Genomic DNA, 14888 nt, shown 5'->3' with positions numbered 1-14888 from the left:
ACTTGGGTTAACGGGTGATTTACCAATTCGTAGTGGATAAATGTCACATAGAAAGAATGTTAAATTTCACAAAAACCCAAATGGCAAGGTCTGTGGATAGCATAAAATTAAGTACAGTGCTATAAGCAAAGCCATGCATGTCATCAATGAATATTAACGGCACACGATGAGGAGGAAGGGATAGGGGACCAAATGCAGCCATGAACGAGAGTATCTATTTTCCACGGAAAGTATCTATTGTCTGGAGGGAGCAAAAACAGTATTGCACAAGTGGCTGGCTTTCTTTCTTTCTTTCTTTCTTTCTTTCTTTCTTTCTTTCTTTCTTTCTTTCTTTCTTTCTTTCTTTCTTTCTCTCTTTTCCTTCTTTCTCTCTCTCTCTCTTTCTTTCTTTAATCTAACATGTACTTTTAAAAGATTTTTAAACTTTACTTGTTTATGTGTGCCTGAGTATGTGTACAAGCACTGGTGTACTCAAGTGCCTTCTAAAGACAGAACAGGTTGACTCTCCAGGAGCTAGGGTTGAAGCTGTTGTGAGCTGGCTGCTGTGGGTGCTGGGAACGGAACCAACATCCTCTAGGAGAGCAGTACATGTTTTGTTTTGTTTTGTTTTTTTGTTTTTTTTTTCGAGACAGGGTTTCTCTGTGTAGCCCTGGCTGTCCTGGAACTCACTCTGTTAGACCAGGCTGGCCTCGAACTCAGAAATCTGCCTGCTTCTACCTCCCAAGTGCTGGGATTAAAGGCGTGCGCCACCACTGCCCGGCCTAAGCAGTACATGTTCTTAACTGCTAAGTTCATCTCTCCAGTTCCCTATTAGTGTTTGTTTAATATGATAGCTTAATATGCTGGTGTGATGGTTTGAATGCAAAATGTCCCTATCAGGCATGTATTTGAGGCTATAGTCCCCAGCCGGCAGCATTCATTAGAGGAATATGTCACAGAGAGCAAGCTTTGTGAGTTTAAAACCTTTCCCCAGTTTCTATTCTTCTACCCCACCCCATATTTGTTTAGGGAAACATATTATTTGTTCTTAGACAGGACCTTGTGTAGATTGGGTTGACCTTGAACCTGCAGTGGCTTGACTCTGCTTCCAGCGCTAGAATTACAAGTATAAACCATGACTTTCAACCCCAATATATGTTGAAGAAATAGATGGGTGAACATGCAATTCTTAGCATGGGTCTGGGATTTGAATGGAGAAACATGTTTGCCTGATGTCAGCCACTCAAAATATTACTGTGTTCTCTCAAGAACTCCAAAAACCAAACCCCTGTTAGTCGATCCACCCAGGCTGCGTCCCAACGCACATATTCCCTTGTTCTAAGGGCACCATCATTCTTGTAGCCACTTGCTTCTGACCTCTTCCTCTGCCAATCTCCTTGCTCAGCAAGATTCCTAAGGCCTGTCAACTCCCCTTTAATATCTTTGATCAATGGCCTCCTTCCTTTCCACTCCCTCTGTCACAAACTTTGTTGAAGCAATCAACTTCTAGATTAGAGCAACAGGCTTGCCCTGTCTAATGCAGGGGCTGCTTGAATTGAAATCTCTGGATGACAACTGAAATAGCAAGGAATATAGACAACCTAACTGACATCTAAGTGTAGTCATGTCTCCCACCAGCACTCCCAGCTTTGCATGAGAGTGCTCCTCCAGCTAGAGTGCTTCTCACCTACAAAGCCAACCAGAGCCTCTCCAGTTCTCCCTCCAGTCCTTTAGATCTGAATCCAATCGCACCTGCAAACCTACCTTGCTCAAGTCTTTTTACCTCCAAGCAGGGCCAGGGCAGCTCACCAACCTGCCTCCTCTTCTTGTAAATTCTTATGACACCAACTGACAACTCCTACTGTCAACTGACAAAACTCCAACTGACACATTTATACACAAACCTTTTCACCACTAACCCTAACTTACATGTATCTGTCAAACACAATGAAAAGGTCTCACCAGACAGTCGATTGGTTGTTTACATCAGGCTAGTCTCCAGTCTTCCCACCATTTCTAGCCCAGTTTTATTCCTCACTCTCCCACCATCCCAAACACACAGTGATTTTGAGATTAAGTCTTTAGAGGAGAGGCGATCACGTAAGATATCATGGGCTAAGGGGAAAGATGGCCCAGCAAGTAAAAGCACTCGTGGACAGATGATGTAAACGTGGCAACCTGAGTGCAGTACCTAGAACCCATACAAAAGGGAGAATGTGAGAGCCAATTCCACAAAGCTGTCCACTGACCCCACGCTGGTGCACATACAATGATAGTAGTAACAACAGCATCAGTAGTAATAGTAATAGAAAACTCCTTCCAGACTGGGTGTGAGCGTTAGCTCATGGATGCCGCTTACTCAGAAGCTGAGTGTATTCCAGGCGTTACGCTGTATCAAGAGAACTACAGGCTAAGGGTAATGAGCAGGTCTGGTCTTGGGCAGAGGTCCTGAGGCTAAAAAAGAAGGGGCACGTAATCCCACAACGAAGCTCAACTGTGGCTGGAATGCTGGTAACAGAACCTTGTACAGTTAAGTTATGCGCTCTCCTAATCCCTCACACAACTGCACTTTGCCTTCATGAAGATGTTCTTCCTGTTCTAGATGTCTGTTTCTCCTACTAGGACTTCGATTCAAAGATCCCCACCTTCGTGTGCTCAAGCTCCTACACCAGTGAATGAAACAACAAGGCACTCCTAAGTGAATGGACAGGAAAGACCTGTCATCAGACCCTATCCGCAGTAGTTAACAGGTTTGGTGGGTTAAACAAGGTCCTGGGAGGCTAGTCCACTAGCCTAACCATAATATTAGTATAAAATATACCTTTTTTGAAAAGTAACTTTTATTCATTTTATTTATATGAGTACATTGTAGCTGTCTTCAAGCACATCAGAAGAGGGCATCAGATCCCATTACAGATGGTTGTGAGCCACCATGTGGTTGCTGGGAATTGAACTCTGGACCTCTGGAAGAGCAGTGGGTGCTCTTAACCGCTGAGCCATCTCTCCAGCCCTGAAACATTCCTTTTGTTCCAAGTAACCAAGTTAGAGCACCACGTGGTATAGGACCTGCTTTTCCCTGCCTTATTCCTTTTCTATCTTTATTTATTTATTGTTATGTGTATGGAAATCTTGCCTATTCATGTATCTGTGTACCATGTGTGTGCCTAGTACCCACAGAGGCTAGAAGAGGGTACCATATCTACTGGGACTGGAATTACAGACAATTGCCATGTGGTTGCTGGGAACTGAACCCTGGTCCTCTACAAGAGGAGCAGGGCTCTTAAACCACCTCTTAAAGGCGCTTAAAGCCATTTCTCCAGCACCCTGACTTATATTTTGGCTCACAGACCTGATTTGAATACTAGTAATTAATAATAAGGCTTCATGGCCTATACAAGACAGGTCTTTATAGCCTCGTTGGCAATCAGTTTAAAGAACAATAAAACCCACAAGAAATGGAAATAACAAAAAAGTAAAACAGAGGCTTAGAATAGTTAACTCAGCAGTCAAGAGCACTGGCTCTTATAGAGGACCCAGGTTTGATTCCCAGCACCTACATGGCAGCTTACAACCATCTGTAACTCAGTCCCCGGGGAGCATTGATGCCCTCTTCTGACCTTGCTGGACACCAGGCCGTGCACATGGAACACAAACACAAATGCAGGAAAAAGAGTCACACACATGTCTACCTCATAAAAATTAAAAAGAAATTGCTGATATTTAGATTTGATCTAAAATTTATATACACATAAAATATAAAGCATATGTAAAAGAATTAAGAAGACACATGTTTCCCTACACATTTCTCTATTTTAATGCATGGGGTATGTTCACAATGTTACAAGCTTCTTCAGGGATAATAGCTGTGTTGTACCTAATGGACTGGCATAGAGTACTCAGTGTATAGAAGGAGCTACACATTGCAGTCCAACTCTTCTGGCAAACAGGAAGCAAGCACTGTCACTGCCTGGTCAGGAACATCACACTGCTCTAGTGGCAAACAACTGGTCAGAACCACTCTTGTGATCCCAGCACATGGGAGGCTGAGGCAGGAGCATCCCCTTGAGGTACAAGTCTCCCAGGGCTACAAAGTAGGAGTTCCAGGATAGCCTGAACTACAGTTTGAGACCCAGTTTCAAAAATTTTGTTTCAAATCTTATTGTAATTGCTACAGTACTTAACTACAAAACAATTTTAAATATTACATATAGTCAGTGATTCTAATGTTTTTTATGACAGATTTGTATTATTCTCCATCTTCCTATTTTCTTCACATTCCTTGCAAGTTTAAATGACTGTCTCCTATCAGAAACTCCATCATTGCAGGTATTTGGGAATTCTTAGCACATTTTCGAGTCTCTTGAAGATATGGAAATGAAACTTCATTATCCCAAATTACATATTGTTCCATTTACATATCTCAAAAATGTCAAATTTATACTTACGGAAAAAAGCAGTGTGAGAAGCTACCTCGGAGAATCTGAAAGTACCACACAGCGTGCAAGTGGAGTCTGATCCCATTCCTGCCTGATGACCTAGGTAGCCAGAGCTTCTCTACAGCCACAGAGCACTGTGTTAGGATTTGCTTGGCACTTTAAGTAAACCATCATAAAGCTTTGAAGCACAAAGGAATCATCAATGACACATCCATTTAAGCAACAGTGACCTGTCATTAAAGAGTCATTAAGCACTATTTGCAAGGCTTAAGCAAGAAGCTTAATAACATTCAAGTATAGAAGATTATCTTCTGTACTTTGTGAGCTTGTGTTTGATTTTGGGTAAAACATGGAATAGTTAAAGCTCGACTTTAAGTTATAAATTCACTTATAATAATTTTTAGCCTTTTTCCCGGAAAGTAAATCACATGAATTGAGTTTTAGAAAGCAGGGTGAAAAGGTAATATTCAGACTCTGCGTTTATTATATATAGATATGCAGGTTCATACATAATTTGAAGGCTAGTTTAGGGTACACCGAAAATTGGTTTTTCCATTAAAAAAGTCAAAGCATATACTTATCTTTAAGATAAGGAATTTTTATAAATTTTAATTTTGGATATAAATATAAAATGTTGTTTATACTATGAACCCTTTTTAAAAAAACTTAGCTGTAAACTTGTGCTAAAGAACCAATTTCTAAAGTATACAAAGTAAACTGGTGTCACCCCCCCACCCCACCCCCACCCCCGTTCAAATGCATAAAACTCTCGCCTGCTTGGGTCCTTCACTGACATGACAACTACTTATCCTTGAAGCTGTCTCCTTGAAACGTCAGGAAAGATAGATGCACACACATTTTAGAAGGAAGAGAGCACAGATCCACAAGAGAGTGTCAGCACACCCTGGCTCTGCACACTTCACTTATTGGCGCTTCTCCATCCAAACTTAAGGACAGGCCACAGGGAGCACGACAGGAGCCGCTCAGCTCTCCCAGGTCTCCTACACCACCTCTTCCTGGCAGGCTCAGTTTTCATGATTCTCTACAATACTGAAAAGTCCCAGAACAGCACAGAGTAAAATTCAAAGAAACTTCTCCGCTGGGTGGAACTTAGCCTGTCTGACTTACAGTCCGGAAGACTGTAAGGTTTTACTCCAAAGGTTTTAAAAGATGAAGCTAACACTGAAGCTCCTGGAGCTTGCCCACTCCAGCTGTCACTACTAAAGCACCACCAGAGAGAGCTCTCCCAGGGCCGTGACTGTGGAGAGGCAGGCACCAGCACTGTCCCCACAAGAGCAAGGCTTGCCGAGCTCACACATCCCCTCTGAGCACTAGAGGGCTACAGGTCCCCACTGAGGGTGGGCACCTTCTACAACACTTGATTACGAGTCAGAAGGCCAGCTCCATCTCCTCTATGTTCTCATGTGAGCCGAGTCTACCAGCTCATTCTTCTACCCTCCTTTTCCCGTCATTTGATCAACCCTATCCCTTCAAGTGCATGAGCACTGGTCCCTCTCTTCCTGAAACTGTCTTTCCTCGGGAAGATCCTCTCAGCTGTCTGTCACCTGCAGAACATTAAGTGTCGGAGGCGTGTCCCAGTTGCTTCTTTCCATGGGGGGCGGAGGGAGGGGGTGGGACAAAGAGAAACAATTCTGATTACTTCCACCATTAAAATGAATTTCAGTCTTCACCACCAAAATGAGAAAGCACCCCTAGTATGGGATGAGCTAGTATGTGAAAGTTTCTAAGAAATTACAGCTGTTCTTAGTGATGTTGCTAAAAAATAAAGGGGTGGGGTCTTCTGACCCCACTAGAAGAGAGAAGCCATCTACCCACATTAGTATAGTATCTGTTTGTGAATGCCAACATCCTGGAAGAAGCTCAGTGTATGGTGAATTTCTAAGATGTGCCCAATTCTGAATGAGCTGCTCTCACCACTCAAATGATTGTTATTTTAGAAGCAATTACCAGCTATCTCTTAATAGCACAGGATTAAAGCCCACTAGTGTTAGGATGGTCTTAATTTATAGCTTTCTAATATTGTTCTGATTTTCCTAAGGTGACTTAAGCATGATATTCAAAATTCTAATTCAAAATGAAAGAAAATGTTATCAAAATGGCTAGCTAGTAAAACAAGGCCTACCAGCTTAGTTCTAAATGAAAATATACACATTGGGCCTCGGTTACTTTTCTATTTTGAACTATAAAAAAAAAAATCAAGAGCACACTGATTCACAGGAATTAAAAAGTATTATTGACATTAATATCTATGCTCATGTCAGCTAAGCTTAATGTATAGTAATCTAAAGTGTGCTGAATAAATGAAAAAGAATCAAGAACCTATTTTTATGCCAGCATGGTGGCATTCACCTTCAATCCTGGCACCTGGGAGACAGATCTCCATGAATTCCAGCCCAGCTAGAGGAACACAGTGAAACTGTCTCACAAAGACTAAAACATCCTGCCTTCATTTATAACATCAGCATTATGTCTTTGTGGCAACACAAGCTCATTTCAATTCAGAACGAAAACAATTGCTAGGAAAATACTTGATGGTTTTCTTTCACTGGAATCCCCCCCCCTTTTTTTTAGGTCATCTAAGAATATATGGCTTGATCGTCAGACAAAACCCTTAGTCAAGATGAATAGCTAATCCAGAAGGACCACACTCATGAAGATGCTCAAACCTTACGTCTCACTTCTGCTTTTCCTGCTGTGGCATTCAAAAGGAACTGCACCTATAAATATACCTTGGCATTTTACATAAAGCATCTTTCTACAGAAACTAAAAAGCCATTCAAGTAAGTATAATTTAATGAAAATATGCTGTGATCTTTAAAAACACCACTTGGTAAAAATAAATTGACTGGGCCTAATGTGTCTTTAAACTTCGAATTTGTGACCACTAATAAACTATTAAACTTGTTACCAAATCCTGTTCTTAAGTATTCTCTTTCAAGACTCGGTCACTTAAAATTAGCCAAAAATGTTTATATAAGAACAAAAGCAAAGCTCTTTTACACATAGTTTTTAACTTGAAACAAAGACAAGCCAACTTATTTTCCCAGGGTAGCATGACCTCTTCCCTGGGCAATGCTCCCCTCTAGCACGAGCACCCTTCTGGGGAGTACTACTAACTCTAAGGTGAATGACAACCAACTCTGGAGCACACAGAACTGGTTTTCACAGATTAGTCAGCCATCTTTGCTCTCAAGCTCTCTTCAAAGCCTCACCCAAGCAAGTATTAGTAAGACACAATGTCGGGATATTTTAAAGACTCTAAGGCAGAGTAACAAGCAAGCGCCATCACAGGTGTGTGGTGTCCTGAGTTTCCTGGGTTCCACTTTTCCTCTGACCCTGCCCGCTTTCCATCAGGCCTGCGACTTATTAACAACTCAGGCTGCCACCTGCCATCTAAGCTGGACTCACTCTGAAGGAGGAATAGTCACATAGTACTGATATTTTGTGTGTGTGTATACAGGAGTTCTCTTACCACAGATAATCAAAAGACAAAACTTGTAAGTACTGCAGAGCTAAAGTCAGAAGACTTTACAATATCCCACCAAAGAAACATACTGAAACATCAAGCAAACTAATATGGCGAAAAGTGACCTAATTTGCAATGTGTGGATCCATGAATACCCAGGCAAATAACAAGATAATGAATGAGGCTACCCTCTCCCTCAAAATTTCATAACCATATAAAGGATACAATTAACACTGTACAACACACTTTAAGATAGAATTGTGTATAGACTCAGAAGTATCCAACTTCAGGTTCATTACAACATTTGAATTACCAAGGGAAGCAATCAAAATTCACTCACTTTATATAGTATCTTGCACCTTCGAACGTATATGCTTCTTCCCAGCCAGTGGGCAAATCTAAAAAACATATGTTACAATTAGTATTACTTCAGTGAGACTGCAAAATAAGCTTAAACCCATCTTATCTGTCTTCACCATGTTCATTTAAGTATGTGTCGATCCAAAGTCTTGGCTGGCAAGATCATTAGTCAATCAATATAACATTATTTGGAATTTGGAAGATGACAATTCAAATTTAAAGCCACCAGGAAAGTTCCAGCAATATTTGAGATGACCTAACATAATTATTCCCTTTAACAGTGGTCAGGGTGGGAAAGGATCAGCTGTGATATCCCAAAGGCAAAGTCTTCGAGCCCTGGTAAAACACCCATCACTGACTGCACAAACCCCAAATGGGCAGCATTTTGCCTTTTTAGGTATATCTTGTTTATTCAAAACCCTATTTTTCAATTCGAATCCATTTAGGTTTCTTCTACCATGAAAGGAACGCAAGCCTTCAATTAGTGGAAAACTGACTGAATCCTTACACACGAGTTTCAACACACTTGACCTGAAGAGAGGTGGGGTTTCAAGTGAGCGACTGCATCTTTATGTGCCACTTATGTGCCACAGGCCACTTATGTGCCACTTATGATGACAAGAGCTTTGGATTTAATCACAGCATCTCCAGAATGAAAAGGCACACATGTGTGCACAGAACGGGAGCCCAAGCAAAGTAAATCAAACAAGAATAAATAAATAGATAAATGCGAAATCACATCATAGAATAAAATATTTCCGGCATGTGACTGCTATTTTTTAATCTGTGAGGGTAATTCGAAGACATTCGTGTCATACGTAATCAAAATAGGCCTGAGATAATGCCATAAAACATTTGGGCTAAATTCTTTTAACCCTATATTGTCTTCCATGAAATAAACGTGCCCATATCCACAAGGGTAACGAGGCTATCAAAGTTGCAAATGCGTACAGTAAACAGGCTGAAGCTAAAGAGTGCAGAGAGTTAGGAAACATGACGGTTTATTAGTCAGAAATGCCCTAAAAATGTAACCTCATCATGCCTGCTACAGCAGCCTTCCCTTTCCTCCTCCACACTTGTGCAAATTTGGACACATTATTAGTCACTTCACTGAACTCCAGCGTTTAGCAGAAAAGGCAGGTTTGTTCACCCTTCTGGCAACTTTAATAGGAGATCCTCAGAACCTCGGAGCTGGCGAGAAAAGTACCCAGAGGGAGAGACAGAACTGGGCCTCACCTTCGACCCAACTGTTCTCAAGCCTTTGCAGTCACCCGGAATAGAGGCGGGCCAGTATGAGAACTCACGTTACGTTTCAGGCAAACAAGTTGGGTGAATGTAAACAAAGAATGACAAAAGAAAGCCAGACCAGCACTGAAACCACCACAAGCCCTCCTCCAGCTCAACTCATGCTAAACATTCAAGAAAGCTATCAAAGCAACCCGAGATGCATTTCCTCGTGGAACTGGGGCCCGAAGGCCCCCCACGCGGGACCGCCCTGGCTCGCCCACCGCCTGCTGGTGGTACGTGGAGCTTGGCTGCGGCTACCGGGGACTTTTGAGCCGGGATCACTGGCTGCGGCGCCCGCTCCAGCGTCCTAACTCCAGCGGCTACTCGGGTAGCAGGAGGGGACTCACCGGTGTTTGGATCACATGGTGGGGGGGCACCGCAGCACCCCTAACTCTTCCATCAGTCACCTACCCACAGTCCCACTTAGGAGAAGTAGGAGGTGGTGGAGGAGGAAGCTGCTTGGCAGAAAGCAGTTCTCTGGGGAGCAGGGCGAGGATGCGGGACCGTCTCACCGCAGGGGTGCTGGGATGCGGGGAGCAAAGGGGAGCGGGTGAGGACTTCCTAAAGGGTGCTGGAGGCGGAGACGGGGGCGATCCGGGGTAGAGGGGCGTCGCCCATCCTCGGGGGGCGTCCGGGAAAGGATGGGGACCAGGGCGCCAGGAAGAGGGCGCCGTCTCCAAGCGCTGATGAAAAGGCGGAGAAGAATAGGCGCCCCGGGACTCAGTCGCGCGGAGCCCGGAGCCCCTCCAACCCCGCCAGGTGGCCCGGAGCCGCAGCCCCGGCCGGCCCTACCTGTGCTCTGCCGCCGGTGCCCGGTGACCACGGCCTCGCCGGTGACCGGGTGTAGCCAGGTGGTGCTCTTGGCCTCCTCGCTGCAGGGAAGAGAAGGGACAGGCGCTGAGCGGCGCGAGGGGCGACCCACGGGGGCCCCCGGCCCGCTCGCTCCCACCGCTCCCCCCAGCCGCCCGGCGGCGCCTCCCCCGCCCGCTCACTTGATGAAGAAGACGCGGCCGCCCCTAGTGATCCCGTACGTCCAGGAGCGCGGCAGCGAGCAGATCCACTCCAGGTTCAGGTCGGCCGCCATGTCTGCTCCCCGGCCGCCGCCGCCGCCGCCTTGTGCTGCCGCCGCCGCTGAGGAAGGAGGGCGCGAGCGAGCGAGCGAGCGAGCGAGCGAAAGGAGCGCAGGGCGCGCGGCCCGGCCCGAGCGCGCCCCCGCGGCCGCCCTACCCCCTCGGGCGGCGCCCTCCCCGCCGCCCCGGCTGAGTCCGGCCTGCGTCGCCGCCCCTCGGCATCCTCCGCGGCCGGCCGCCGGCCCGCGCTGCGCTCGCTCGCTCGCTCGCTCGGAGGCTGGGCGAAGCGGCGCCGCGCCCCCGCCAAAGCCCTCCCCCGTGCCCCGCCCGCGCCGCGCGAAGGTTCCGGGGTCGGGTCCCGCCGGCGCCCGCCCGGAGGGCTGGGCTCCGAACCTGTGAGGTTTTGAATCAGCTACTGCCTGCCTAGCCCGGGGCTTCTCTGGGAGACGCCGGGCGTTGAAATGGAAAACTGCTTTTGGGAAAGGCTTTTCTGGTGTGTGGCGTGCCAAATAAAGGAGGGTCCGCGAGTGAGCTCGGACCACTGAAATGGGACTGATTCAGACTTAAGGTCTTTTTGTTACTGGTGGTTTTTTTTTTTTCCTTTCTAAGCTTCTGAGCCATATAATAGTTTAGAAAATAAAAACTTGCCTTTTCCTTTCTTAAAAAAGATGCACTTGATTATCAACGTGAATTTCTAGGCTCCCAATCTCTCTCATTTATTACAAGGGCAACTTAACTTTACGGAGTCCTTGGGGTGGTGGACATTTAAATCCCTTCGAACTATGATTGTCTCCGTTTCACTGAGAGGGGCAAAGAAACGTAAAGGAACAAAGGTGATTGTGCCCAGGGTTATGGTGAAAAATGGCAAAGTCTGAATTCAAATCGCCTATAGATTTCCAAGAGTCTACTCGAATGAATACGTTGCTGTATAGTATTTTTAATGCCTTGGCACCCCCGGCCCCCTTGTCCTTTGAACAAAGGAAGGGTTCACTGCTAGTAAGACCTCCCTTGCACCAGTAAAGAGCGCTATGCTTGCTCCTTACTGCCCCTGGTCCTTCATCATCACTCTTGGAATTGTCTCCATGGCTTTGCAGCAAATGACTCATCCCAGAGGAAACACAGTTCAATAATAACAGTACAACTTGGCATTCTCGAAGCACCTTTTTTTTTTTTTTCCCTGACCAGTTTGGATGCTTCTGAGGCATTCTCTCATTCATCTTCCCAAGTAACTGAAATAAGTAAATGATGCTTTTCAACCTTTAAGGAAACCAAGGCACAGGGAGGGTGAATGCCCTTGGCCAAAGCTCCTGATGAGCGTGCATTTTCATTGGCTTTTCCTCCTATCTCCTGATTCCCCAAGGCCATACGTCTCTGGTGAAACGGAGACTGCAATTACTGCTATAATTTTCCTGTCCATCTGCATATACAGGAGGAAAAAAAAATACCATCGCTGTAATGTTTTCTCTTTTGGGTTCGTTTGTATTCTGCTCCCTCATTTCAGTCCTTATTACTTTTTGACATCTTATCTCCTACCCAGTCTCTGGAAAATATGACTTTTTTTTTTTTTTAATCAATGAATAGCTGGCAGGAAATGTCCCACATTAGCATCAGTGGTCACTGGCACAGCACAGCAAGTATAAGAAGAGCTGTTGACTCTCTGTTATCATTACAAACTTAAAAGTCTCCCAAATGCCACAATAGCTTATGAATCTAGTGCTTGGTAGTCCTGCTGAGGGATTTGGATGTTTGCATACCACCGAGAAGTCTATACGTTGACTGTGTGCTGTGCTCGGCTTCTATTTAGCTCTGGATCTTTGGATACTACAAGATGTGTTCACAGAAAGCACATCTCAAAAGTCAATATAGATTAACTTATGTATCTTTCAAAATCGCAACCAAAGGCTATGGATGTAGTTCAACTGTAGAGTGCACATTCTATGCTTGGGGTTTGGGGAGGTAGAAAGAGAGACAGAGACAAGAGAGAGAGAGAGAAGGAAGAAAAGAAAAACATTTGCAGTACTCAAATAGTAATCTAGAATCTTTTCGTTTGTTTCGTTGTTTCGTTTTGTTTTGTTTGTTTGTTTGTTGAGACAGGATCTCACTGTATAGCCCAGGCTGTCCTGGAACTTGCTCTGTTGACCAGGCTAGCCTCTAAATCGGAGATTTGCCTGCTTCTGCCTCCAGAATGCTGGATCTAACGGTGTGCACCACTGCTCCCTGTGTAATCTAGACTCTTAAGAATAATTCCCGATGTCCTGGAGTTTAGGGAAAACAGCAAATAAAAGAGTTAATGATGTGTATACAAAGCAAGACAGGTTTTGATTGGGGTAAATAACAGCCCATATGACCTCCAGAGCCAGTGAAAGTGGCTTCGTACATTACAATGTTGAATGCTCTAAATAATGTCTCGTCATTAATGGGTAAAAATTTTTATTTTCTTAAAATCTCCTTGAAATGCCCATTCCTTAGGGACACACTGTTTATTGGGTCTGTTTGATCATGCCTTCCCTATTGCTGACTCTCCCCAACCTTGAGTCGGCCTTGGGCTCGTCAGAGTTTAATTTTCTTCCTGATGCCTCAACCCCTCAATGGAGTTATTACCCAATAACGTATCCTTTTATCACCTTAAACCTCTGCAGAACTGAGTCACACCTAAACTCATATCCAATGTCTGCTTTTTATTGTCTGTTTTATATATTTCCAGCCTGTGAGACAATTTGATTTCTTCTTTCCTGATTCTGTCTTTTGAGAAGAATCATCCTGTGACTGTCACTTCCTCAGAAGGAGAGGAGGCTTAGGAGTCCCAAGGAAAGGGCCCGAGTGAGATCATAGGGACCCACGTGATGGGAGGGGACAACCGACTCCTCACGGCTGTCCTCCAACCTCCACATGCACTCTGACAGCCACTCTCCCCATATATATATCAATCCCTGGAAAAAAAAAAATGACCCTCCCCATTCACAGAGGACAATCCTTGATCTAAAGAACTCACAGCTCTCAGAGCACAAGAACACAGCACGGGGGTGGGGGAGAAAAGTCCAAACCCAAGATTGCTTCCTAAAATAGTTGAAAGGAAAGACATCAAGGTGACATCTTAGAAACCAACAGATCCTCGTGAGTTGGCTCGGTTGGCAAAGGAGCTTGTGGCCAAGCCTCTATAGGCCTGAGTTTCCTCCTCACATGCACAGGGTGGAAGGCGAGAAGCCTCACCTCAAACCCCCTGACAACCCCCTCCCCCCACCACTAGATAAATAATATATAAAACCCTGCAAATTCATTTGCTTCCCTTTAGAAACTTTTTAAGTCACTTTGTGCACACAGTACCCACTGAGGCCAGAAGAGGGTGTCAGATGCCCCGAAATCAGAGTTTAAAACATTGTGAGCTGCCTTGTGGGTGCTGGGAATTGAGTCCCAGTGCTCTTAAGCACTGAGCCATCTCTCTAGCCCCTGCTCCCCCCCCCCCTTTTTCAGCACTATTTAAATGTTTAATTTCATGTCGGCCAGGGCTCCGTCCCAGGCTGCTTCATAGGCTCTCGATGGGCTGGTGGGGCCAGTACGGGTACTTCTTCTTGTCCAGCTTGGCTTCTGGGAAGATCTCATTCGAGTCATCACTGGTCATCTGGTCAAAGGGAATTGTGTTCCTCGTTTTCTCCAGCTGCTTCTCACACTCCTGGGTCCTGAGCTGAGGTCCAGACGCAAACTCAGCACAGCTCTTCACATCCCCCGTCTCCTCCTGTCCACCAGGGCTGTGTGTTTATCCTCAGGCACAGGGATCTTCAGGGCATTATACTGCTTTTCAAAATCATCCACCAAGCCAGGCTTGGCCACATTGGCCCTGTAGAAAGCCCAGTCAATCGCAGGTGGTTTCTCAGACAGACTAGCCAACCTGGTGTGGAAGGTCTCATTCCAGGACTTCAGGGCTTTTCCAATTGCCTTCTGGTTTGGGGGCATGATCTCCACAAAAGATACCCAATCAATGGTTTTTAGAGCAAGTTTACGCCCAGCCATCTTGGGATACTTCACCAACCCCCGACGGAGCGCTCTCTCTCCAGCCCCTGCTTTCCTTTTAAATGGAGTTTTAAAAAGAGCTTGTGAGAGCAAAGGTTTTGTTGTTTGGGTTTTTGTTGTTTTTAACTATCAAGAAACACCTGTTATTTACATATACTATCATTTATTAAACTCTACTAACAAGGGCCTGGGACTATAGTTCTGTGGTAGTGTAAGACTTTGACAAGCCTTAGCTTACCAGGGACCACCCCACCCCCTAGC

The 14888-nt window shown here is 45.1% G+C and overlaps 1 protein-coding gene and 1 pseudogene across 42 annotated transcripts in view; both read right to left on the bottom strand.

The window, feature by feature from the left end:
- Plekha5 (pleckstrin homology domain containing, family A member 5) overlaps positions 1 to 11159 on the bottom strand; it is a 173472-nt gene extending 162313 nt beyond the window's left edge. For 39 of the 42 annotated variants that reach the window (XR_003956147.1, XR_003956148.1, XR_001785082.1 and 36 more), the window contains exons 1-3: positions 10542 to 11159; positions 10342 to 10421; positions 8243 to 8300 (exon numbers count right to left, since the gene is read on the bottom strand). Coding sequence is in view for 34 of the 42 variants with exons in the window: in XM_006506863.2 (XP_006506926.1) it covers positions 8243 to 8300; positions 10342 to 10421; positions 10542 to 10633 (230 nt within the window). In the remaining 8 variants the exon portion in view is untranslated. The remainder of the gene's footprint in view (positions 1 to 8242; positions 8301 to 10341; positions 10422 to 10541) is intronic. The other 3 variants (XM_030255078.1, XM_006506882.3, NM_144920.3) reach the window with 2 other exon arrangements.
- A 2983-nt stretch (positions 11160 to 14142) lies between these two features.
- On the bottom strand, positions 14143 to 14659 carry Gm5051 (annotated as a pseudogene).
- Between the last annotated feature and the right edge of the window lie 229 nt (positions 14660 to 14888).

This window comes from Mus musculus, chromosome 6, assembly GCF_000001635.26.
Source record: "Mus musculus strain C57BL/6J chromosome 6, GRCm38.p6 C57BL/6J".
Taxonomy (NCBI): Eukaryota; Metazoa; Chordata; class Mammalia; order Rodentia; family Muridae; genus Mus; species Mus musculus.
This window is presented reverse-complemented; position numbering and strand designations above follow the sequence as displayed.